The 27,754-nt window shown below is 45.1% G+C and overlaps 1 protein-coding gene across 1 annotated transcript; it reads left to right on the top strand.

Moving 5' to 3' along the window:
* Positions 1–21,977: 21,977 nt before the first annotated feature.
* LOC130022351 (zinc finger protein 420-like) lies at positions 21,978–23,459 on the top strand (the record flags this gene model as incomplete). The annotated part of the gene is made up of 1 exon (XM_056113098.1): positions 21,978–23,459. A coding segment is annotated over one exon (1,482 nt), but the record flags the coding sequence as incomplete, so codon positions are not given.
* Between the last annotated feature and the right edge of the window lie 4,295 nt (positions 23,460–27,754).

Raw genomic sequence — 27,754 nt, forward strand, 5'->3', positions numbered from 1 at the left:
TGGACTGAAAACAAACTGAAGACCTTTCTACATTCCTAACACTTATGAGGTTTCTCTCCACTGTCAATGTTTCTGCTAAGAAAGCTATTCTAATTGCATGAAAATCTTCCTGCAGTCCTTACATATTTAAGGCCTCAATCCAGGATAATTTTTTCTACACAAAGCAAAGCTCGAGTATGAGTAAAGATCTTCTCACATACTTACGTATTTTTTTTTTCGAGTATGAATTTCCCTATGTTTAATAAGGAGTTAGGGCGAAATGAAGGCTTTGCCAAAGTCTTTACAAACATAAGATTTGTTTCCAGTATGAAAATTTCTGTGCCGCAAAAGGATTGCAAAATAAGCAAAGGCCTTGCCACACTCCTAAAATATATATGAATTCACTGCAGTTTGTGTTTTCTTGTGGATAAAAAAGTTTGAATAGAAAGTGAAGACCCTCCCTCAGCAGTGACACGAATAATGTTTCATTTCTGTATGAACTTTGCTATGCTAAGAAAGACCTGAATAGAAATGAAAGGCCTTTACACTTACCTCACACATATAAGGGTTTTATCCAAAATGGAAATTGTGAAAACCAAGATTCAGAAATAAGCAAAGGCCTTCTGACATCGCTCACATATATAAGTTATCTCTCCAGTGTGACTTTTTTGTGTACTAAGGCTTGTGTAATAAGCAAAGATTTCCCACTGCATACAAGTATATGGTTTCTTTCCAGTGTGACTTTTTCTGTACATACTAAGATGTAAGATTCAGATAAAGGCCACGACACATTCCTTACATGCATACGGACTATCTAGTATGAAATCACCTGTGTATAAGGTATGAGGATCCACTGAAGGCCTCCCCACAGTCCTTACACTTAATCGGTTTCTCTCCTGTGTGGATGCTCATAGTCCCACCGGAGTGAGGCTGGACTCAAAAGTTTATCCTCAGTGCTTACATTTCTGGGAATTCTGTCCATTATGGGCTTCTAAGGGAACGTGATGGTGCGGAGGACACAGGAAAAGTGTTCTTCCAATCGCCCTCAGAAGACATATCACCTATCTCGGCATCCCCATGAGAATGAGGGAAAAATTGCTCAGTTGAGCCTTTGTCACAGTGTGCAGGAAAAGATATTCCACCAGGGCTGGCTGCTTCCATGTAGAAGAGCAAAGAAGGATTCCAATTATTATTCTATGCCATGAGAGTTTTCATGTGAAAAGAAATCAAACTCTGCAGGTAGGTAACTGGTGGGGGAAGGGACAATGAGATTCATGGGGAAGTAATAAATCCAGATGGGGGTGAGAGCAGTGACTCCTGGGCTTAAGAGAGAAACTGGCCTAGGAGAAACCCAGAGAGATGGAGAAATGGAACAGGAGCAAAGGCTGGTAAGAAGATCAGAGAGCACGGTCTGGACAATGCTCTACCCCTTGGCAACACGCAAACAGTGGACTCTCAGCTACAAGGAAAACCTCAGGAGGGAGTTTTAGAAACATTATTTTAAATTGAGTATCAGGTTAGTACAGTTGGTTGCATGCAGTTAATCTTGGTACAATGTCCTGAATTCCAAATGGTCCCCTGAGCACCATCTGACTAATAGATGGATGGAATTTTGTTCTTTCCAATCATAAATGTTTTCTTTTTTTTCTTTAATATTAGTAAAGGGACATATGTGGGATCAAGGAATGTGACCAACCTTGTGAGTAAACAAGGTAAACGGAATGGCCTGCTGGGATGTGGGGAGCTTAGGAGTTGACTCATATTTCCACTTATAAAAATTTTTATAAAGGGGCCCCTTCCATCCTTCCAAACGATGTTCTGTGCAGAGTTAAGTTCATCTAAACTGTTTCCAATTGAGACCAGAGCAACTGTAGATTGGGGTAGGGTGTTGCTTGCACATGGCCGACCTAGGTTCAATCACCAGGATCCTCTGGAGTCTCCCAGAGCACTAACAGAAATAATACCTGAGTGCAGAGCCAGGAGAACCCCCCTTAGAATCACCAGATATTATAGGATAATATTGGTTTTCCCTTCCTCCATGGCCACTGGGAGCTTTTATTTGTTGATTGCCCCCAACCTGTCAAGTACCTTTGTCTCCTGATCAGACTTTGACTTGTAAATATTGTCTTTCTCTTCGTCTTAATGTCCTTTTCATGGTTAGCTATTTCAGAGCAATTGCTTTTTGTATGGGTACAGGAAGGCAAGCCCGTGGCTTGGGAATTGATTGTCTCCAGATAATATTACCTCCTGGATATCTGCTCTCTTGACTTAAGCCTCAGTTGCCCTTACTTCCTCAATCCACAAAGGCGGGGTCCTGATAAGGGACTGGAAGGACCCAGGGCAAGTGGTGAGCTTGCTACTCTGGGATCAAAATGGGCCTGGCCAAAGTACCATAATGATTATCTATAAGTTAAGAGCATAGTCATGCACAAATTCTGTCATAAATCAAAAAGTAATAACTAGACTTGGACCTGCTGGAGTTAGGAATGATTTATCTTGCCTGAGCACTGTAGTCTGAGTCTGTGGTGAGAAGTCCCAAGGAGAGTCACTCTACAAGCCTAAAAGTGTCGATTGCTGTGTCCATACAGAATGGTAAATATTAAAGAAGTAAAAAAAACGTTAATTAAGTTGCTGATCTAAGGAGAGGAGAAAAACACCTTAAGGGCTGCTTTGCCCGCATGGGCTGCAGGTGATGGTGTAGTCTGGAAAACCATTTTTCATTGCACTTCCCGTGGGGAGGCGTGGTTGGGGGCGTGGACAAAGAAGAAACAGAACGGCTTCAGGGAGACAGGGGGATTGAAGGAGACTGTGAGAAGAAAAGACACAAAATTAGAGGAGACTGTTGCGACTTAGAGAGAAGGCTGAGAGCTAAGAGTAAGAGTTGCTGGGGAGATTGGAGAGGAGTCATGGAGAGCATTGTAGAGCAAGTTATAGAGATGGTTGGATAGAGGTGGGAGAGACAAGAGACTAAATAAACTGCAACTAAACAGCAACCAGCTTGATCCTTGCTCTACTTTCGTTGGTCCAAGGCAATAGCTGACCAGGGTGGAGAAGTGGCTTGAGAGCACCAAACGTGGACAGCAAGAGAGAGCCACCTGGAGAGTCCAGGAACATCTGTTAACATGTAAATTTGGTTCACTCCCCCACTTCCCATAGGGTTCCCCAACCCCCCCTGCAGTGACTCCTGTGTGCAGAGTCAGGAGTAACCCAGAGCACTTCTGGTTGTGGCCCGAAAAAAACACACACACACAAAAAGTGAATTGTGCAAGGCTGGAGTGATAGCACAGCAGGTTGGGCATTTACCTTGCATGCGACCAACGCACGTTTGATTCCCAGCATCCCATATGGTCCCCTAAGCACCGCTAGGAATAATTCCTGAATGCACGAGCCAGGAGAAACCCCTGTGCATCACAGGGTGTGACCCCCCCCAAAAAAACACACAATTGCGTGGTTAATCAGAAAAAAGAACACAACTTTCTCGATTAGCATAAAAACATTTTTATGATGGCTATAGATATAGCACAGACCATGAATTGCTTGTCTGACACACAGCTGATCAGGGTTCAATCCCTATCACCTCACAGGGTTCCCAATCCTAGCATTATCAATGAGAACAGAGCCGGGGTAAACCATATCTCCATCAGGTGTGGCCAACCAAAAGTAAATTAAAAAAATTATGTGCCAGAACTATGGTCTTGTAGGGTACTGGCCTTGTACATGGCTGACCTGTATACCCCTGCACCACACTGGGTACCTTTTGGTACCTTTTGGCAGGAATCACAGGGTAAAACCATATATATATATATATATATGTATATATATATATTTGTGTATGTGTATATATATACATATATATATATATATACATATATATATATAATTTGTTCGCAAGTCAACCTCCACCAGCCAGTTTTGTAGAATGCAGGTTTGGGTTTTGGGGTTACAGGTGACAGAAGTTTGGGCCTACCTGAGAGGTGCTTGGGGAACCCTGCACTGTACAGGAGACTGTACTGTGTCAGACTGCTTGCAAAGACACGTCCTGCATTCCTGGCCTATCTCTGACCACAGGAATTCAAATTCTATAGAAATAATGTGAACCTTGTGAGAAGGATATAGACGGGGGCAGGGATGAGGCCCAACTGTTAGAGGTCAGGGCAGGGCTGCTGGCACCTAGGGCCTCCCGGTGCAAACCTGAACCAGAAGTATAGGCTGCAATTTCAAAGGTTTACAGGGGCCCGAAAGAGCTAACAGTGAGTGGCAGGGCACTTGTCATGAACGCAAAAGACTTAACTTCACATCCTGAATTGCCAAGGAGCGATCCCAGATCACTGCTGGTTTTGGCAAAAGCCCACATAGTCATCCCCCTCCTACCCAAATAAAGGCAATGAGTAGGTATCTGCCAAGAGCAGAAGTGTGAAATCTAGTAATATTTTCTGAACGGGCATTCCTCTGAGTTTGTTGTTTTGTTTTGGGCCCTCATCCAGAAGTGCTCAGAGCTTACAGGCCAGGTTTTCAGACTATGATTTTACGCCTATGGGTACATGATTTGACACCTATGGGTACGAGACTCTCGGTGGCTCTCTCCCTGTCTGCATTTATTGTTCTCAAGCCACTTATCACCCCGGACAGCTGTTGCTTTGGACCGGTGAAAGAAGAATGAGGGCCAAGCTGGTTGCTGAGTAGTTGCAGTTTATTCAATCCCTTGTCTCTCCCTGCTCTATCCAACCGTCTCTCCAACTTGCTCTACAATGCTCTCAGAGACTCCTCTCCAATCTCCCCAGCCACTCTTACTCTCAGCTCTCAGCTTTCTCTCTATGTCGCAACCATCTCTAACTCTGTGTCTCTTCTTCTCTCATTCTCCTTCAATCCATCTGTCTCCCTGAAGCTGCTCTTTTTTCTTCTCTCACCATGCCCTCCCAGTCACACCTCCCCATGGGAAGCATAATGAAAAATGTTTTTCCAGACTTCCCCATCACCTGCAGCCCACGGGGGCAAAGCACACCTTAATGTGTGTTTCTCCTCTCCTTAGACCAGCAAATAACTTAACATATTTAGCACAGCTGTTGGGCGTTTGCCTTGCGAAAGGCCTGGCAAGCTACCTTTGACATATTCAATATGCCAAACACAGTAACAAGTCTCAAAATGGAGATGATACTGGACCCGCTACAGCAAATCGATGAAAAACGGGAGGACAGTGACAGTGACAGTTTTACTTCCTAATATTTACCATTGTTTATGGACACAGAATTAGACACTTTTAGGCTTGTGGGGTGACACTCCTGGGGACTTCTCGCCACAAACTCAGACTACAGTGCTCAGGCCGGATCAATCACTCCAAATCCCAGCAGGGTTAAGTCTAGTTATTACTTTTTGATTTATGACAGAATTTGTCCATGACAATGCTCTTAACTTATAGATAAGCATTATGGTACTTTGGCCAGGCCCATTTTGATGCCAGGGTAGCTAGCTCACCACTTGCCTTGGGTCCATCCAGTGACGCATCAGGAACCTGATTTTGGGGATCAAGGAAGTAAGGGCAACTGAGGCTTAAGTCAAGAGAGCAGATATCCAGGAGGTAATATTATCTGGACACAATCAACTCCCAAGCCACAGGCTTTGTAACTGTTTTACTATATGCATACAAAATGCAATTGCTCTGAAATCGCTAATCATGCAAAATACATTAAGGAGAAGAGAAAGACAATATTCAAAGTAAATGTCTGATCAGGAGATAAAGGTAATTGAAAGGTTTGGGGGCAATAAACAAAGACAAGCTCCCAGAGACCAGGGAGGAAGGGAAAATCAATATTATCCTACAATAACTAGTGATACTCAGGGGTTTCTCCTGGGTCTGCACTCAGTTGGTGCTCCGGGAGACTCCAGGATCCTAGGGGTTGAACCTAGGTCGGCCATGTGAAAACAACACCCTACCCTGATCTACAGTTGGACTAGTCTCAATTAGAGACAGTTTAGATTAACTATACTGTACACAGAATGTCGTTTGAAAGGATGGAGCGGACCCCTTGATGAAGTATTTTATAAGTGGGAATATGGGTCAGCTCCCAAGCTTCCCACATCCCATCAGGCAATTCCATTTAACTGTGATTACTCACAATGTTGGTCACAGTCCTGGATTCCACCCATGTCACTTTAATAATATTAGAAGAAAAAATGGCAACATTTATGATTGAATAGAGCAAAATTCCATTCATCTCAGGGTGGACGGTGCTCAGGGGACCATTTGGAATTCTGGGCATTGTACCTAGATTGACTGCATACAACCCACTGTACTAGTCTGATACTCAGTTTGAAATCATGTTTCTGAAACTGCCTCCTGGGGATTTCCTTATAGCTGAGAGTCCACTGCTTGTATGTTGTCAAAGGGTAGAGCATTGTCCAGACCAATCTCTCGGATGTTCTTACCAGCCTTTGCTCCTTTTCCATGTCTCCAACTCTCTGGGTTTCTACTAGGCCAATTCCACTCTTTATCCCCAGGGCTGGCTTCGGAATCACTACTTTCACCCCCATCTGGATTTATTACTTCCCCCAAGAAAATCATTGTCCCATGCCCCACCAGCTACCTACCTGCAGAGCTTGATTTCTTTTGACATGAAAACTCTCATGGCATATACTACTAATTAGAATCTTTCTGTGCTCTTCTACAAGGAACCAGCCAGCCCTGGTGGAATATCTCTTCCTGCATACTGTGATAAAGGCTCAAGTGAGCAATTTAACCCCCATTGCCATGGGGATGCTGAGAGAGGTGGGATTTCTTCTGAGGGTGATCAGAAGATCACCCTTCCCATGTCCTCACCACCATCACCTTCCCTTAGAAGCCTATAATGGACAGAATCCCCAGGAATGTAAGCACTAAGGACAAACTTGAGTCCAGTATCACCCCGGTGGGACTATGAGAACATCCACACAGGAGAGAGACCGTTTAAGTGTAAGGACTATGGGAAGGCCTTCAGTGGATCATAATAACTTATACACAGGAAATTTCATACTGGAGAGTTCCTATGCATGTAAGGAATGTGTCGTGGCCTTTATCTGACTCTTACAACTTATTATGCACAGAAAAAGTCACACTGGAAAGAAACCATATGCATGTATGTAGTGGGAAATCTTTGCTTATTCCACATGCCTTAGTACACAGAAAAAATCACACTGGAGAGATAACTTATACATGTGAGCAATGTAGGAAAACCTTTGCTTATTCCTCAAGTCTTAGTTTTCACAATTTCCATTTTGGAGAAAACCCTTATATTTGTGAGGTAGGTGAAAAGGCTTTTCATTTCTTCTCAGGTCCTTCTGAGCATTGGAAAGTTCTTTCAGTAATTACACATTATTTGTGTCACTACTGTAGGAGGGTCTTCACTTTCTATTCAAACATTTTTGTCCACAAGAAAACACACTGAAGTGAATCCACATATATGTAAGGAGTGTGACAAGGCCATTGCTTATTTCGCAAGCCTTTTGAGGCACAGAAAATTTCATACTGGAGACAAACCTTGTGTTTGTAAAGACTTTGGCAAAGCCTTCAGTTCCCCCTAACTCCTTATTAAACATAGGAAAACTCATACTAACACAAAACATATGTAAGGGTGTGAGAAGAACTTTACTCAATCCTTAAGCTTTGCTGTGTGTAGAAAAAAATTATCCTGGATTGAGTCCTTATATATGTAAAAACTGATGGAAGATTTTCATGCAATTAACATAGCTTTCTGAACAAAAAAAATTCACAGTGGAGAGAAACCTCACTGTGAGGAGTGTAAGGAATGTAGAAATGTCTTCAGTTTGTCCTCAGCCCTTCCTGTGCATGGGAAAAGTCATTTTGCAGTGAAACCTTATATATGTCAGGAGCATGGGAAGAACTTTTCTGGATCCTCGTGCCTTATTATGCATAGGAGTATTCATACTGGAGAAAAACTATATATATACATATGTATATATGTATATATATATATATATATATATGTATGTAAGAATGTGTGAAGCCCATTATTCGCACATGAGGCCTTTTAAGAGAATACTGGAGAAAATCCTGTAGGGAAGAAATAGATGAAGACCATAATGTTCCCTCAAGCTTTAGTAAATATAAAAGTTATGCTGGATCAACCAATTCCATAATATCAATGGCCGGGGTCAGAACAGGGACTTTAGGTAAAATAATTTTAGTTTCAAGTCGTGGGTGGGGGATTTATACAAAAGTACAGTAAGGAAGGAAATAATCCTGGTACGTGTGAAAGCTTCCTGTGATACTAGTACCACAAGTGAAAGGTGCTTGCTGATTATCACCTAGACCATGGTTATGATAATGTCCCGGTAGGTGGACTTCTAAGTATGTTAACGGATAAATAATGGTTCTTAGTAATAAAGCAAGGTGGAAGGAATTAAATAAGATGGAAATAGGTACAAAAATTGCATTTTGTTTGGGTACCGTCAAGACTCACCTTGGTTTCATTCTTTGCTTTGACTCTGGCCTTGCTCAGAGGCCCTGGTTTGCGGGGGTTCATCAACCACGATGCTGCGGTGAACTCATTTGACATTGAATAGATAGCCAAATCTCCATTCTTCAGGCCCTTCTGTGTTATGTTCTGGGAGCCACATTCCGCTGCGCTGTCCATTATTTGTGTCCAGGTCACTCACATGCAAGGAAGCACTTCACTCTCTGCAGCATATCAGCACTCATTGTATTCAGCTTTCCATCGGATCTACACAAACATTGAGGGTAAATGTTTTGAGACTTACACTTTGGAAGCAGTAAAATCTAACAATCTAATATCCAGCCAATGGTAAACACTATGTAGATCTGTGCAAAAAGCCAAGCCAGTCTACAAAGTGACCAGTGTGGTTTGCTGCCTGTTAGCTCCATGCATGCCTCCATGCTGGGGGTTGGTCTGTATTCTGTGTTTTACGTACTTAATTATCTATTTTCATTTTTGGGGAAACCTGACAGTTCTTAAGGGTTACTCCTGGTGGTTCCCAGGCCACTATTGGGGATGTCAGGGACTGATCTCAGGTTGACCGAGTTCAAAGAAAGTTCCCAACCCACTGTCCTACCCCTCAGGCCACTGTTGGTTTGAAATATTGGTTCTGAAACTGCCTCCTGGGGTTTTCCTTGTAGGCATATATCCATTGCTCTCGTGTTGTTAAGAGGTAGAAGCCTTTCCTCCAGTTCCAGTGTCTCTCCGGCAATCTTTTTTGTTACTAGATCAGTTCCTCTCTGCATCTCCAGGGCTGGCTTCAGAGTTACTATGCAATACAGGATCAGGGAAATTCTTTCTCCAGACGCCCACTTTGTGACTTCACACTCTAACAACCACTTCTCTGTTCCTTTATGCGATCCAATTCCACTTGCAGTAAAATCCAGTTCCACTTTTTTGGTCACACCCAGCGGTGTTCAGGGGTTTCTCCTCTCTCTTCTACACTCCTGGTCCTGCTTTGGGGACCCTATAGAATGCAGATGATTGAACCTGGGTCAGCTGCGTGCAAGGCAAATGCCCTGTCCACTGTGCTATCGCTCCAGCCAGCCAGCCAGCCAGCCAGCCAGCCAGCCAGCCAGCCAGCCAGCCAGCCAGCCAGCCAGCCAGCCAGCCAGCGAGGCTTACACATTTACCTGCATTTTCCTAGTTGTTCTCTGCGCAGCTGGTGTCTGGCCCTTTAAGGCTGCTTGCAGAAGCGGAACTGACATCACAGCAGGGCATTCAGGTATTTGCGTGCAAGAATCTGGATCCGGCCTCCACTTGTTATGCAGGTGAGGGGCGAAGTGGCTGTCCCGCGTGGAAGGGGTCTGTGAAGGCCGATTTCGTGGCAGGACACTAGCGGCCTCCCTTGAGCGCCTGGTGCCTCTCGGTCTCCGCACTGAGGGGCGGGGCCAGGCCACCTTGGAGGCCGCTTTCGCGCTCTTTTTTCAATCCTTTCCCGAGATCCAGGCGGTTCCTGCAGCACGGCGGGGTTTGTTGGGTGACGCAGAGCTTTGGTGAGTGCAGTGGGGGCTGTACCGGGGCGCGCGGGTCACAGGTGTGAGTGCGTGTTTCTGGGGATCCCCTGCAGCCACAGTCGCCTTCAGCTCCGCCTTGGAGCAGTGGCAGATGGGCGCGCGGCTGAGCGCTGGGCCTGCTGAGCCTCGGGGCTGGGCTGTCCTGACCCTCCCAGCACAGGACTGCGCTGGGCCCTGTCCTGGACGCTTTGGCCTGTACCTCCCTGCTATAGAAGCTGCAGATTCACCTAGAGGACCGGAGAGATAGCACAGCGGTTAGGGCGTTTGCTTTGCATCTTGCCCACCAAGTTTGATCTCCGAGCTCCCAGGACGGGTGCCTGAGCGCAGAGTCAGAAGTTTCTTGTCCATATTGCCGGTGGTGCCTCCAAAACTATAAAAGGACTGTTAATTTTAGAGGGGCAGAGGGGAAGCTCCCCAATGGCAAATGACACTGTAGCCCTCGGTCACTATTCATTAGTAGCCCTGATGTCCAGGGCCATCCTGTGTGTGTGGATCTAGGGGTGGTTGCGTTTTGCAAGTGAAAATTTAATTTCGGGCTACTTTTGGTTGTATTTTGGGCACATCTTTGGAAGCTCGGGGTTTACTTCAGGAGCAGCACTCTGCAATTATTATTTTTTTTTTGATCTTTAGGGGTCACGTGAGATGCCGAGTATCAATCTGGGTCAGCAAGGGAAGCGCCCCTCCCAGCTTACTATCTCTCTGACTCTACATTGTTGTTTTTTCCTAATATGTGGAATTTCTGTACCCTAAAATCAAGTTGAAAATTGCACCCCGACTCTTCATCTCTCCCTGATCAGGGCAAAGTGCGGCTGTTACACTGAGTACTGAGAGTTGTGTTCAAATAATGTGTGGGCATGAGCTGTGTGCATTTGGTGGCAATGATTGGTCTCCCCACCCTGCCTGGTAAAGGGTGAGAGAGGATCGAAGAAGGAAACAGGGGCCAGGATGTTGGTGATCTGCTGGATATTAATTAACTTAACAATATTTTAGGCTTCATCTGTGAATTTCCACTTTTGCTCCTCCCAGAGAAGCTTATCATGTCCTTGCTTACATCCCAAATTTAGTTAAAGTTTATCTTTAACCATTTCATTGTATTTTACCTCTCATTGTCTCAGTTCCCCAAGTCAGTCTTGATTACTTATGAGCCATAACTTTCTCTTAATTCTCAGCTTCATATTTGTACTGCTTTGTAGTTGAAGTGCTGTGTATTTGTACCCACTTTTCTGTTTCTCCTATAGCTTTTTATGTTTTTACTACACAACATTGTCTATGGTTAATCCAGAAAGACATCAATGCTGTGCTCCTAATATTTGGGAGTTGATTGACTCTGAAGTTATCTACTCCTTGGCATAATTGCTTGGTCATCATTACTTGACTCATGCTTCGGTTGCTGTAGTTCCTAACACCCCAAAAGGGAGGTTCTGCTGTGGGACTTGGATGGACCTGGAGCAAGTGGCAAAACTACCCTGGCTTCCATATGGCATATTGTAGAAAGCAGAAATGCATGGTCTTGATTCAAACTCTTACAGCTTAAGAGACAGGAGCCCCATGGGGAAGGACAAGCCGAACTGGCCTGAGGTCTTTGTCTGGGATTTACAGTAAAACCTTGCTTGCTCTCACAGCCCAGAGAATTAAGTGTTAAAATCCTTATTTGCTCTCAAAGCCCAGAGAACTAAGTGTTGGGATCTTTGTTTCTTACTGTGTTTATCCAAACAACTGCAAGTATTGATAACTTATACAACTAGATGAAAAGATAAAAGCAATGTAGATGTCCCTGGGAGACAGAGAGTCTCCTTGGGTGAATCTCCCAATGACAATTTCCTCTGCCAAATGTTTATTTGCATAAATGATCAGTCACTCCTATGTCCTTATCTCAAGCCCCCTCAGATGTTCTATAAGTATGGTAGCTGTTCTGCATTAAATGGGCCATTTTCACTTACGGTGTGGTTTTCTGTCTCCCTGTCTCTCTGTCTCTGTTGGGAAGGGATCCCCATTTTAGTTTGTGGACGCACAGTGATCAAGTTGCTCCTTATTCCATTCTCCTTTGCACCTATACCAGTCTCCCACTGCTCTTTATCCCTCTCTTCACCCATCTCCCACAGGCTTTATTCCCCATCCCACAGAGTTAGGGGTAGCAAATACACAGAGATGTGGTTGTTCAATCAAAGGATTTAAAGCCCTTCCCTGAAGAGAAATTTCTAGGACAAAACTTTGACTCAGAAGGAGAGATCAGCTCAAGGGCAGGATTTTCTCTAAGGACATATTTTTTCTTTGCTTAGTTCATATTCATTGAAGCAACCATCTTAAATTGACACTTAATCTTTCTGTTTAATTTGAATGGACACAGTAAAAGATCTATTAAGCTTATAGGGTGTCTCTATTGGGGATATTTCCTATAGCTCCCAGACTACACTCCCCAGGATAGGACAGTCCTTCCTAACCCCAGCAGGATCCTTACCCAGTTACTTATGTTTGGGTCACGACAAATTTTTTTTTATGGTGCTTACCTGTCCCTTTTTAATGCCAGGGTAGCTCACAACTATCCTGGGTCCATCCAGTCTCTTGCTTTTTGGGTGCTAAGAAAGAAGAGTAGCTGAGGCTTAAGTCTCATAAATATGACAATGCCCAGGAGTATATAATATCTGGAATCAAAAAACTCTGAAGTTACAAAAGCATAACATTGTCTTCCTTTGTCTCTACAAAGCTGAGGGCTGGGGGCATGGCCATCCCGATCCTGCGAGCACAATCTTCCCAACTGGGACTGCACTGGTCCTTGTCCAGGAGCAAAAAGGATATTTGTCTAAAGTAAACTGCAGAGGACATTAAGGAAATAGAAAGTCAAAATTTGACTCACAAGTAAAAAATCCAGAGATCTCTGAAGAATTTGACTTTACAATTCACAGTTTCTGGTTAGGGGAAATGGGTGATTAATGCATAGGAGAAGCAGAGCACCTGGAAGTTAAAGATGAATACTAAGAAAATGGAAGTGATTTGGGAGCGTTGGTATGGGTGTTACTCAGTAAGCCTAAACTCCTTGTAGCAGAAGAGAAATGATGGACCAATGATAAACGTAAATTGTTTAGAACTCTAATCCAACAAAGGTAAAGGGTTTTGTTTTTTAAACATCTTGCTATCTTAGTTTTGGTTTTTCAGGAGTAAGGACATTTGCTCAGGGTTCAGCTTGGCTGTGCTAGGAGCACATTTACTTAGGGCCAGAGACATAGTACAGTGAGTAAGGATTTAACCATCCAAGCAGTCGACCCAGGTTCCACCCCTGCACCCATATATTCTGTACCAGAGTGATTCCTGAGTGTAAAGCTAAGAGTAAGCCCTGAATATGCCGTTTGTGGCCCCCAAACAAAAATCACACAAAGACACACTTGTATATACACACATATCTGCACATACAATTAAGAAAGATGCAAAATGGAGAAAGAACAATAGAGTTTCGGTAGCAGGGAAAGATCAAGAATAGGGAAATTTTAAGGACCAGAAATTTGACTCTTTAAATGTTTCACTCTAGAATTTGTCATTGCACATTATTCTCCCCCCCTTCGGTAGAATTTGCCTTTTTTTGTTCTTATATTTTTTTGCCATAGCATACAGTACTCAGTGTTTACTCTTGTGCCTGAGCTCAGGGATCATTTGCAAGAGTCAGGGTAACATTGTGTGTCTAGATATCTTTGGTTCAATGTTTGGTGAAAACTGCAGGATCAGGGGACTTCTCCTTACCCCCGGGACCCATAGTGTGTGACCGACCACTCCAGCATTTGCCTCTCCATGCCTTTTTTTGAGTCCATCCCCCTTGCAGTACGGATTCACCTAGGAGGCAAAATGGTTCTCAATGCCTAGACTCTGGCTCTTTAAGGCACCTAATGGAAATAAAAGTGATGTCATAAGTGATGTCATAGTTCATTTTCCATCCCTGACACTGACACTGGGGCTGTTGTATACTTGCCAAAGGACAAGTAAATTTGCGCTCTATCCTTAAAGGGGGATTCTGAAGGCGGGTTTTGTGGCAGGGTTCGAGCAGCCTCCTGTGAGCACCCCGCGCCTTCCCATTTCCACACTCTGAGCTGAGGGGCCGAGCCAGCTTGGGGGGCACCTTTGCCCTAGTTTTTCACTTGTTCTCTGAAATCCAGGTGTATTCTGAGTTGTGGTGGAGGCTTTAGGGGGATGCAGAGCTTTGGGGGTGCAGTGGAGGCTGTCTCAGGGTTCAGGGGTGGCAGCTGTGAGTGTGATCCCGGGAGGCCTCTTTGGTGACTATCGTCTCCAGCTTCAGGATGGGGCAATAGTGTGTGAATGCGAGAATCAGCCGGGTCTTGGCCGTACCAACCCTCCCAGCAGTCCCATGTTTGAACCATCGGCCCTAACCTAGCTTCTTTAGAATCTACAGATTTGAGGGGCAGAGCTTCAGCCCCTCCACTTCATGGCAGGAGATATTTTGCTGGTCATCTTCATTGTCTGCCGTTTTAGCCAGGGTCATGTGGGGTATGTGGGGGGGAAGGGGACCTGCAGGTGGCTGAGGTTTGCCAATGAAAATGTATTTGGGGGGCTATTTTTGATTCTTTGGATTTTTGGGGGGAGTGGGAACACACCCGGAGATGCTTCTGACTTACTCTAGCCTCTAAGCTAAGGAATTATCCCTGGCACTGCTGGGGGCCATATGGGATGCAGAGGATTGATCGGTTCATCTGGTCCAACGCCCAAGTCACATTACTGCCTGTCCAACAATACTGGTGTATCTTTTTCTGGATCATGAATTTTAGGTCCTTCACATCAAACTGTAAGGCAGACCCGACTCTTCATCTTTCCTTGAGCAGACAACCACTGGAATCGGGGTAAATACTGAGGGTAAAGTGTTTTTTTTTTTTTTTTGCTTTTTGTGTTATACCTGGCGATGCACAGGGGTTACTCCTGGTTGTGTACTCAGGAATTACTCCTGGAGGTGCTCAGGGGACCATATGGGATGCTAGGAGTTGAACCTGGGTCGTCTGCATGCAAGGCCAACACCCTACCCTCTGTGCTATCACTCCAGCTCCAAAGGGCTTTTTAATGTTTATTTTTTAAAGAATATTTTTGTGTGTGCGGGGAGGGGGAAGAGCTGTGTTCATGACTCACTCCTAGTATTTTTGGAAGAAATTTATATAGGAAGGGGCGGAGCAAAAGTACAGCAAGTAGGGTGATTGCCTTACACACAGCCAACCCACACTCTGTTTCTTGAATCCCACTGGTCTCCACACCTGCTGGGAGTGAAACCTGAGTGCAGAGCTAGGAATACTCCCTGAGCAATGCTGTTTCTGACTCAAAGAAGAAAAACATGCACACGCACCCGCACGGACACATGCACATGCACACAGAAAACGTGTGATCGTAGAAAAAGAGAATAATAATTCATGGAAAACCATGTCAGAAAATCGAAGTTTTAAGGACCTGCTGTTTGTCTATTTAAATGTTTTTCCCTCTTATTTTGCACATGAATTCTGTTGGTTTCTTGTGCTTCGAATTTGCCTTTTTGTTGCAGTGTTTTTGGTCATAATCTACAGTGCTCAGGTCTTAACTCCTGACAGTTCATATTATGGTCCCCAGTAAATGCCCTGGTTATTTGAATTATTTTTCTATTCAACCAACTGTTTGCGCAGTTTTCTAATATATTCTTGGACGGCAGGAGCAAGTGTTGGCCGAGGCTCACGCAGATGTTCCGTTTCAGGGATAGAGTAAATTAGGACCCATAAGGTCTCAGGTCCAGCGCGAGAGAGCAGGGCTGTGCCTCTGACCCAACTGTACCCAGAAGTGATCTTGGTCCCCGGGACAGAGTGCACAGGTGCATGTTCTTGTCCCTGCTGCAGGAGAGTGGCTGAAGCTTTGTCCACTCTATGTCCCTGTGACTTTCCCCATGGCAGAGCCACATCCAGGCTATAGTTCCCAAGGGCCAGCACTGCTGCCAGCTGCAGGGGCGCCAGTACTTGGGAGCACCGGGACTCAGAGTCAGCCCGAGGCTGGACCTGTAGGGATTTTCATGTGCAATTCAGGGAGGAATTCGGGGATCAGAGAGGGCTGTCATTTCCTCTTCTATTGCCTGGGCCCAGGCTCCTATCCTGAAGTGCAGCACAGATGCCAACAAAATTTGCATCCCCAGTGGAGACAGGAGCTTCTGCCATTGTCTCCCTGAGGTGGGATTATGAGGGTGTGGCTGCTCTGAGATCAGGGGTGGGAGGAGGTGCTGCTCTCTGGTGCTCACTGTTCTGACTTCTTCAGGTCTTTGCACAGAGCCTCCTGCTAATTCTCAGCACAACAGTGGCAGGAGAAGATGGTGATGCGGCTTCTGATAAACCGTCCAAAGGTAGGAGTAGAGGGACAGAATGGCATGAGGTAGTGCCAGGAGTGCCCGAGTTTCCTGGGCGATCTCTTTTGAGTTTCTTTTGGATGGATTCCAAGATGAGACTTCTGATCAGACCACGCCATATTTGGCTGTGGGAAAAACCCAGCGGTGCATGAGGAATACTCAAAGCTCAGTGCTCAATGATCACTCCTGACATGTCTAGGCAACCAATGGGATGCTGGAGGTCCAAAGATTTTGTCTTGAATGTTCTGTTTTATTTGGGAGTGATAGCACAGCGGTAGGGTGTTTGCCTTGCACGCAGTCAACATGGCCGACGTGAGTTCGATTCCTCCGCCCCTGCCCCTCTCGGAGAGCTCTGCAAGCTACCGAGAGTATCTCGCCCGTACGGCAGAGCCTGGTAAGCTCCCTGTGACGTATTCAATATGCCAAACACAGTAACAACAGTCTCCAATGGAGACGTTACTGGGCCCGCTCGAGCAAATCGATGATCAACAATTTGGGGTGCAGAGCAAAGGATTCTCACAATAAATCCTTGTGCTGCACTCTGGCATTGCCCCTGGCAGTGCTTGTGGGACCATATGGGATGGTGGGGATCGCCAGTCCTACACGCTGTTCCCGGAGCAGCTGTCCTGTTACGCCAACCTGCTGCTTCATTTTCTTTTGCATTGTTTTTGTACTCAGCCATCCTCTTTACTCTGTTCTCTGGATTCACAACTGATGGGCATCAGAATGCCCTGGGGTGTGCTGGCCACATTTGCGTACTGTCAACTACAGTGACTTGGACCCCAGGACTTATTTTCCCCCTGTTTTGTCCTTCCTGCTCTGGAGAGCCTTGCCTTCTCAGTCATAGAGTCTTATATTCACATAAAGTTATGTGTGGATTTCTGGGCATGCGCTGATCCCAAGGAGAAAGAGCCAAGGATCTCTGAGGCCAGTAGAGATGTTGGGGTGAAGAACCTTCTCCTTCTTTGCAAGGGATTTGGAGCGGTCTTGAGCAGTGTGTTCTTACAGGCACACATGCCATGCACTACTCTGAGTAGTTGTCTATAAGGACTGTAGTTCTTAGTCCTAGTAGTCATGAGCTGTGGGGGTGCAGCGGTGAGCGTGCAGTCGTTTATGCTGCACCCAGGGATGGTCTTTTGGATCGTGCAAGTCTGCGGTCAGGTGATCCTCTCTACAGTGCTCACTGGACCAGTGGTGCTCGAATTGGACCTTGGGTTACCAGGAAAGGCAGATATATCCAAGAACTTTCTGTATAACATCCTCCCACTTTCACAGATCCAGCTGCCTTATGTGATTTCTGGGGCCCGTCAGCCATGCATCTGCATGGAGGCTGGTTCATTCGAAGGGGAGAGGACTAGCGACAATATAGGACCCTGGGTCCTGGCCTCACAGTAGTGGGAATGAGACTAAGGTAGACTCTAACTGCCACCCTCCCTGTGTGCTGACTCAGGACGCAGTGACCTTCCACGACGTGGCTGTGAACTTCACCCCGGAGGAATGGTCATGCCTGGCGGCCTCTCAGCAGAAGCTCTACAGGGACGTGATGCTGGAGACCTACCAGCATCTGCAGGCTGTAGGTGAGAGCAGTGTGGAGCCAACCCTGTCTGGACAGACCTGCTTGCGCTCCCTGGGTTTGGGCTGCAGCTGTGTGTCCAACAGTAGCTGTGACTGACGGGCTGGTATGTTGAACAGCCGTGAGGTGTTTGTTCCCTCCCTGTTTTTTTTTTTTAGGGTTCACCTGTGGATACTCAGGGCTTACTCTCAGCTCTGTCCTTAGGAATCAGTCTTGTGGAGTAGCAGGACCCTGTGGGGTGATTCAGATCAACCCGTTTCGACTGTGTCCGTGGGAAGATCCCTATCTGCCCAGTTATCGCTCAGGTCCCTTTAAATAGTTCCATCCATTGGTGAATCAATTTGCTTTGTGTACTACACAAACTTCCGTGTGTTTAATTGGCTTTGTTGTTGCCTTTGTTTAGGGAGCACAGTCCACAGTTCTCCTGGCTCTGTGCTAAACGATGACTCCTAAGAGTGCTCAGAAACCGGGATACCATGGACTGAAACCTCTTGGCAATTTAAAACATTGGTGCATGACTCCCAATACTTTTTGCACCAGGCACTCAAATCAGATGGTTTTTACTTCCTCTTTTTTCCTTAGGTATTAGGAAAAAAAAATCAGGATTATGGCCTGATTCTTTTCATTATTACAGTCACATAATAGTAATAATGATTATAGTAATTATTATAGTAATTATAATAATAGTAATAATAATTATTATTATGTAATAATAATAATAATAATAACGTAACGGCCAGAATCCAGAGATTATCACACCCTTTACGACATCTTAACATCTCATTTCTACTTTGGACAAACTGGCAGGCTACCGAATGTAACCTGCCCACATGGCAGAGTCTGGCAAACTCCCCGTGGAGTACCCAATATGCCAAATACCAATAATAATGAAGGGTCTCATTCTCCTAACTCTGAAAGAGCCTTGAATATGGGACTTCTTTTTAAATCTCAGGGCTAGGACGAAGGAGACGTTACTGGGGCCTGCTCGAGGCAATCGACGAATAACAGGATGGTTGTGATTGTGATTGTGATTAGGGATTATTCCTGCCTGTGTATTCAGGATCTACACCTGGCCTTGCTCCAAGACTTTATGGGCTGCCTGTGATCAAACCCACATGTGTGTGCAGCGCTTCTGTCCTATGTGCTGTACTATCTCTCCCACCACTGGGGCTTTGATATCTCTTCTCTCAACTCATCTGACACTGCCGTATTTCAGTGCTTGGAGATACTTCTAATGGTTCTTGTGAGACTTCAGCAGGACTCAGGCTTTGCTCCTGGACTCTGCACTCATGGATCACTCCTGGCTGGCGTGAAGGACCCTAGGGGATGTCGGGTATTGCAACTGGATTGGCTGTGAGAAACTCCTGCTGTGCTCTCTTTCTGGATACATTTTTAGCTTAAAAAATAAGGGTCTCTTGCCACCTTTGGCCATTTCCAGATTTATTAAGCACTTAGTTTTACTAAAATTCTTGATGAGTTCATTAGGGGCTCAGGAAACTCCATGTGGTGTTAGGCCTAGACAGACAGTATGGTTAGGAAAGTGATTTTCTTCCAAGCATTGCACCTGGGTTAAATCCCCGGCATCCCATGTCATCCCCAAGAACCAGCAGTGCTGATTTCAGAATACAGAGTCAGGAGTCGTCCTTGAGCATTGCCAGGTTAGACCCCAAACAAGACAAAAACCAACAACATACTGTGCTGATCAACACCCTGTCGGCCATACACAAGGCCTGGTCTATTGTATTTGTGGTATTTTCTTGGGTCTTACCTCTCGAATAACTAGAAATATGTGGCATTTTGGAAATGGATATTGTGTTCATGTCTTTATATCAGGAAACACGGGGATTTACCTGTCACCTTTTCCTTGTCACTTATCCATGCCTCTGTCTCTGTTGTGGCAGGGCACACTGGGATGAAGCCTGCGGTGATCTCCTGGCTGGAAGGAGGATCCCTGAGGTCGGGGAGGAGAGACTTGTGTTTAGGTGAGTGTCTATGGACCCTTCCTGGTTCAGGCCCTGTGCAGTGTATGGGTGCCCTGAGCATGTATGAAACACGCTGCTGAGGCTGGGGCCTTGGGCTCCTGGATCCATGGGTCTGTGCCGCACTCACACTCCTCTTCATTCCCATCGTATGTCTGTCCAGAATGACTCTGTACATTGCTTCCATGGCTTTCGAATAAGTAAGACCATAACAGAGCTAGTTTGTATCTGAACGATAGTACAGCAGGGAGTGTCTTGCAATGCATGAAAGTGACCTGTTCAATAACCTGGTTCCCCGAACATCACCAGGTCTGCTCAAAAACTAAAACAAAACCTAGTGTAGAATTGCAAAGATACTTACCGTTTTCCACTAACCTAATCTTTTCTTTAGTGTAGGATTTTATGGACTTTGAATACCACAGAGATGTACTCCAACTACATGACATCATTTTGCTACATTTTTGACAATTGCTTTAACTGCATGTTGTGTTCAGTTTCAGAGCTGAAACCACGGATTCAAGATTTGGCATTACAGCACTTTGATTTGGGAATGGGGTCTGCAAGTACGAGTGAGTTGGTAAGATTTTTAATTCGGAATAAATTATTATGCCAGCGGGAGTGGACCAAATATGTGATTGTTAGGGTGGAGGGCTGTGAATGGCAGGGAGGAATTCCAAAGCCTGATCCTTGGGGTAGAGGACCCTTAGCTTTACTAGGTGCTGAAATCAACCATGTATAAAAATGCTGTGAGTTTTCATTTGCTTGACAGTTATAGTCATTTAAAAAGCTAATTTGTGGGCCCTGGAGATAGTGCAGTGAGAAATATACTTGCTTTGCACAGGGATGGATGAGCGTTACCCAGCACTCCTTATAGACACCGTAGACACACAGAACTGATCCTAGATACTGCATGGTGTGCCCCTCCGCCCACCCAATCCCCAATAAATAGAAACTACAAAACATTAAGAACAAAAAACTTTGTTGATCCTGAAAGCAATCACTTGTGGTGAGAGCTTTGCAATAGCCACGTGGTCTGTCTCAGCTGTGTGAGGATGCAGCGTTATCTTCACCCCTTCATCACAGATTCCACTCTGAGCTTTAATCAAACCCACTGTTGTTGTATTTCATTTTCTCTTGAAATGGATGCATCAGTTTTCTATAGAAAGTATTATTTCCAGTTGTATTCCTTCATTAAGTTAAAGGTGGGGGGAAGTCACAGAATTTTATGAATCTGCTTCCATCAATTTTGTGCGTCGAACTTACATTTACACGAAGTTATTCTATAATAAGACAATCCTTACGTAGGTAATTACATTTGTGTGGTGCATATGTTAGAAACCTCACCTGGGGCTGGAGCAATAGCACAGCAGGCAGGGCATTTGCCTTGCACGCGGCCAACCCGGGTTCGATTCCCTGCATCCCATATGGTCCCCTGAGCACTGCCAGGAGTAACTCCTTAGTGCAGAGCAAGGAGTACCCTCTGTGCATCACCAGGTGTGACCCCCCCAAAAAAGAAACCACATCTGAAGGCTCAGTTTTTTGACAGGAAGACTCGGTGAATAAGTTAATAATTGGAATCCTTCTCTGCTCTCCCTACAGGGAAGCAACCAACCCAAGTGGACTATCTATGATTCTGCACTCTATGACAATATCTCTAGTGAGCAATCCTGCATTCAACCCCATGAGGATGCCAAGATGTGTGGGATGTCTTCTGAGGGTGATAAGAATGGCGAGAGCTACCTCACTCTGAAGAAGCCCTCCCTTGGAAAAAGTTCCTTGGAGTGTGGTGTTCTCAGTTCACAGTCACAAAATCCCCCAGTCTGGCAGCCACTAGGGAAAGAAGCACTGTTTATAGTGAGTCCCTTACAGAGACAAACTCTCAATCACAGTCACTGTGAACAGAACCCATCTAAGTGTAAGGAATGTGGCGGAGCCTCCCCATGTTCTCAGCACTGTGGTATTCCCTTAGAAAACTACAGTGGACAGCATCCCCGGAAAAGTGAGCACCGAGAACAAAGTGTGAGTCAAGGGTTACTCCATCATGACCATATGAATATAAATTCAGGAGTGAAACCTTATGCGTGTGAAGCATGTGGGAAGGCCTTCAATCAATCATCACATCTTATTAGACATAGGAGAATTCATACAGGAGAGAAATCTCATAAATGTCAGACATGTGGGAAGGCCTTTATTCAGCCCTCAGATCTTAATAGACATATGAAAACGCATAGTGGAGAGAAGCCTTATATATGTCAGACATGTGGGAAGGCCTTTAATCAGCCCTCAGATCTTAATAGACATATTAATATTCATAGTGGAGAGAAAGCTCATAAATGTCAGACATGTGGGAAGGCCTTTTTTCACACCTCGTCTCTTTATAGACATAAGAATACGCATAGTGGAAAGAAGACTTATATATGTCAGGAGTGTGGAAAGGCCTTTGCTGGAGCCTCAAAACTTACTGTACATCGGAGAATTCACAGTGGAGAGAAACCGTATATATGTAAGGAATGTGGGAAGGCCTTTGCTAAAGCCTCAAGACTTAGTGAACATAGGAGAATTCACACTGGAGAGAAACCGTATATATGTAAGGAATGTGGGAAGTCCTTTGCTACATCCTCAGAACTTACTGTACATAGGAAAATTCACACTGGAGAGAAACCATATTTATGTAAGGAATGTGGAAAGGCCTTTGCTGCAGCCTCAAAACTTACTGTACATAGGAGAATTCACACTGGAGAGAAACCGTATATATGTAAGGAATGTGGGAAGGCCTTTGCTGCAGCCTCAAGACTTACTGTACATAGGAGAATTCACACTGGAGAGAAACCGTATATATGTAAGGAATGTGGGAAGGCCTTTGCTAAAGCCTCAAGACTTAGTGAACATTGGAGAAATCACACTGGAGAGAAACCGTATATATGTAAGGAATGTGGGAAGGCCTTTGCTAAAGCCTCAAAACTTACTGTACATAGGAGAATTCACACTGGAGAGAAACCGTATATATGTAAGGAATGTGGGAAGGCCTTTGCTGCAGCCTCAAGACTTACTGTACATAGGAGAATTCACACTGGAGAGAAACCATATATATGTAAGGAATGTGGGAAGGCCTTTTCTGAAGCCTCAAGACTTACTGAACATAGGAGAATTCACACTGGAGAGAAACCGTATATATGTAAGGAATGTGGGAAGGCCTTTGCTAAAGCCTCAAGACTTACTGTACATAGGAGAATTCACACTGGAGAGAAACCGTATATATGTAAGGAATGTGGGAAGGCCTTTTCTGAAGCCTCAAGTCTTACTGTACATAGGAGAATTCACACTGGAGAGAAACCGTATATATGTAAGGAATGTGGGAAGGCCTATGCTAAAGCCTCAAGACTTACTGAACATAGGAGAATTCACACTGGAGAGAAACCATATATCTGCAAAGAATGTGGGAAGGCCTTCTGTAAATCTCAGTACCTTCGGAATCATAGCAGAATTCACAGTAGAGAGAAATCTCATCAGTGTCAGATATGTGGAATGGCATTCACGTTGTCCTCTTCCCTTATTATACACATGAGAATTCATACTTGAGAGAAGCCTTATATATGTGTGGAGTGTGGAAACACCTTTACTACATCCTCGCAATTGACTGTACATAGGAGAATTCACACTGGAGAGAAAATTTATATATAAGGAATGTGGGAAGGCCTTTGCTGTGACCTCAATAATTAATGTATATAGGAGAATTCACATTGGATAGAAACCATATATATGTAAGGAATATGGAAAGGCCTTTGCAGGAGCCTCAGACTTATTGAACATAGGCACATTCACGCTGGAGAAACAGGCTTGAGCACCCTGCAGCTCCCAGTTTGGGAACTTGAGCGGCAGGACACGCCAGCTTGTAGGGCGTTTTTGTGCTTGTTTTTTCAAAACTTGTTCTGCATATCTAGGTATTAGGGAATGTGGAGCTTTTGAGGGTTGCATTGGGGGCTGTTCTGTGGCGGAGGTGTCATGGGTGAGGGGACGTTATGCTGAGGGTCCCTGCAGCCAAGATCACATCCAGGTCGAAGATGGCACATGAACTTTGGGCCTTGGTGTGAGGGACCTGCAGAGAGTGGTGGTCTTGGCCATCTCATACCTCCCTCCTCAGGACTGCGCAGGGCCCTTTTTGGAGCCTTTGGACTGGAGAAAACACTTATCAAACCTCCAGATATGTTCACGGGAAGCCCCGAAAGGAAAGGGACACTTTTGTGGTCATTTTTATTGGCTCCTGTGCTGGGGTTGGGACTTTGGGGTGTGTCTGCACAAGTGAGAGGGTTTTGCCTCTGAAAATTTACTGTTTGTATGATTTATTTATTTTCTTTTCTGCTTTTTGAGTTACATCCAGCAATGCACATGGGGTTACTCCTGGCTTATGCACTCAGGAATTACTCCTGGCTGTGCTCAGGCGAACGTATTGTTGCCAGGATTCGAACCCGGGTTTTTCACGTGCAAGGCAAACATCCTACCCGTTCTGCTATCACTGCTGCTTAATGGCTATGATCCCAAAAATTCAGAGACAAATCTCAAAACCCAGCGGCTCTTGGCAGAAATGAGTCTGGACCCTGCAGTAGGTTACTAACCCCGGGCCACCCCAGAGGGAAGTGGTGCTGTCCCTCCACCTGCTCCCCCTTGGCGGCTCGCTGGCCACCATCCTCCAGAGGCCAGTGGAAAGTCACATTTGGGCCCGCAGTGATGAGATACGTGGAGTTTCACAGGATGGGGGGATGGGGGTGGAGGTGGCCCTTTCCTCCATGACCCAACAATAGCTTAGATCATGCCCACGAACCGCCTCTCTGGCTCCTGATAAAGCTGCTTAATGGCCATGATACAAGAGAGTCAGGAGAAAATCTGGAACTCAGCAGGTATTGGGAGAAATCCCTCCATATTATTAAATTTTCAAAATTACAAAATCATGTTCATAACCAGCAATAGAAAACAAATTGTCTACTGTTGCCTTTTTGAACTATCTGAGTGCTGGGGTTAAATCCCAAATATAATAATGGTGGGTCTGGTGTCAAAATATTGAATGTAATCAAAGTAGAGAGAAATGTAGAAATCATCTGCCCCCACAGTTAGGGGGAGGGTGTAGAATGGGGGTATACTTGGGGTTTTGGTGGCGGAAAATTGGCACAGTAAAGGGACTGGTGCTTCATTGTATGAACGAGACTTAAACCCAAAAGCTTTGTAACTTCACTCCGGGCGATTCAAAAAATAAAATTATCAAAAAAAGGGGGAAAAGTACGGTGGAGTTCATGCCCATTTCAGTCAGCTTAATCAATAGCTGAATAAACAACAATACTTCTGCAAATAATTTTTTCTACTTCCATATGTCCAATTGCAAACAATCCCTTTCTCTTCATCTCTCCCTGACCAGAACATCAGGAAAACTGGCTCTTGGGGGTGGCTACATCAGTATACTTGTTGTTTTATCTTTTCCTGAAAGGGAGATATTTGAGTATGGGGAAGGGGAGTTTTGCTCAGGGGTCACTGCTAGTGTGCTGGGAAAAAAATTATTTAGAACTGGCCAGAGAAATAGTACAGCAAGCAGGGTACTTGCTTGCTGTGGCCAACCCAGGAGTCCTCCAGTCCACAACACCTTTGAGTTGCTCACTGGACATTGAGTGTCCCCTTCTCATCCCTAGTTGATGTGACGATATGGCATGGGGGAGGAGTGTCTAGAGTTTTGGTCCAACCCAGTGTTGCTTTCTTTTGGTCCTGCTGGGTCAGTGCTTAGGTGTTACTCACAGGATCATTGTTCATTGGGTTTGTCTCTGGGGTGGCTGCGTGCAAGTCCATCAGCTTCTAATATAGTTCCATTGTGGTAGATCAGGATTCCATCCAGTGACTACTGGGGCCCGTCACCCTAAAGTGTTGGCGGAGGCCGGTTCCTCCCTTCTGGAGTGGGGAAAAGGGAGATCCCTGAGAACCCCTAGGGTGCTGCAGTGTCTCATCCTCAGGCCCATTGTGTGGATTGGGATAGCCTCCTCCTATCCTAGTGTGTGCTGGTTCGAAATGTGGTTACCTCTGTCAACATGGCAGTGAGTTTCACCCCAGAGGGATGAATATACCTGATTGCCTCTCAGAGGAATCTCTAAAGGGACATTATGCTGGAGTCAGAAGAGGATATGGAGGACCACTGACTGATGGTCAGAATGGCTTGTTTAATGTGAAGCTTTTAGCATAATACAGAGCATTGAAGGTTGTTGAGCTATAGGACTACACATAGGGGTGACTGATCGTTTACAGAGGTAAAGCATTTTTGTTTGTTTTTGCTTTTTGGGTCACGCCTGGCCATTAACAGGGGTAACTCCTTGCTCTGCACTAAGGAATTTACTCCTGGATGTGATCGAGGGACCATATGGGATGCTGGGAAAAGAACCCTCGTCATCTGCGTGCAAGGCAAATGCCCTTCCTGCTGTGCTATGGCTCCAGCCCCTACAGAGGTAAAGGGTTTTGATGGAGACAATTCTGGAGAATTCAAGGAGACACTGTCTCCCAGTGGCTATACAGAGAGATTCTCCCAGGGTCAATAGCATTATATTGCTTTCCTCTTTATCTACTAGAAAATATTAAACAATTAAATTTATTTCTTATTAATAATTGCAGATATGTGGATAAAAATAGTAAGAAATATAGATTCCAAAATTTAGTTCTCTGGACTCTGAGGGCAAGGTTGCTGGGCTTCTACCATAAATCCCATACTAGGTCTTCAGGCCGGTACAGCTTGTCCTTCATGAGGTCCTGTCTCTTAAGTCATAACAGCTAATATCAAGACTGTTCTTTCATGCTTTCTAGACTATTCCATTTCGATTCAAGGGTAGTTTTGCTATTTTCCACAGATCCATCTCAGCCCTATGGGGGCCTTCCTTTTTGGAGTGTTAGGAAGTATGGCAACTGAAGCTTGAATCAAGTAAATCTGACAGGTGCCAGGAGTAGATGTATTTCAGGATATGGGCCAAATATTAGGAGCCTAACATTAATAGTCTATCTGTGGTTAAGCAAAGAACATTGCTCTATAGTAGAGTATAAAAGGGCTAATGGGAATATAGAATAGGAAGTATTCACTTCAAATACAAATTTCAGATTCACCTAAGTCATCAAACCTCACTTGGGGAATTGTAAGCTCAAAGTAAAGGTAAAAGAGAAATTCAGGGAATTATAGATGTTCCAAAAGCACTATGGGGAGGAAGCTTCCTTACGTAAAGCAAACCAGGTTCAATCACTGACCTTCCATGGAGCCAATACTACCAGAGATGATTCCTGAGCACGGATACAGGATTAACCCTTGAGCATCGCCAACTGTAACCCAAAACAAAACTGCATACAGTGCTGGTAGCTTAGTGATATTACCTGGGACTCCCTTATTTCACTCTTAAGTTTAAACCTTGTCTTATTCCTCACTCCCCACCAATCTTTGGCATATTGAAAGTGGACGTTATGATCATGCCTTTTCAATAGTGTGACCAGTTAGACCAGGGACACATGAGGTTTACTTGTCGCCTTTTCCTTCCTTGTGACTAATCCAGTCCTCTGTCTCTGTGGAGCAGGGCCTTCTGGGGCGAAGCCTGCGTTAATCTCTAGGCTGGTAGAGGAGCCCTAAAACTGGGGAGGTGAGGTGTGTACAGGTGAGTGTCTGAGGACCCTTCCTGGCTGGGTCCCTGGGCAGTGTGTGCATGCCCTGAGTGTGTGTGAAACATGCTACTGTGTCCTCGGGCCACTGGATCAGGCATCTGTACTGCACTCACGCTGCCCTTCACTCCCCGGAGCTGTTCGTTACGGAGAGATCCTGTGCTTTGCTTTCTTGACTTTGTTGTCATTCTTCCTCGTCTGTCAGGTATGTC

The sequence above is a fragment of the Sorex fumeus genome, unplaced genomic scaffold, assembly GCF_029834395.1.
Source record: "Sorex fumeus unplaced genomic scaffold, SorFum_2.1 ptg000019l, whole genome shotgun sequence".
Classification (NCBI taxonomy): Eukaryota; Metazoa; Chordata; class Mammalia; order Eulipotyphla; family Soricidae; genus Sorex; species Sorex fumeus.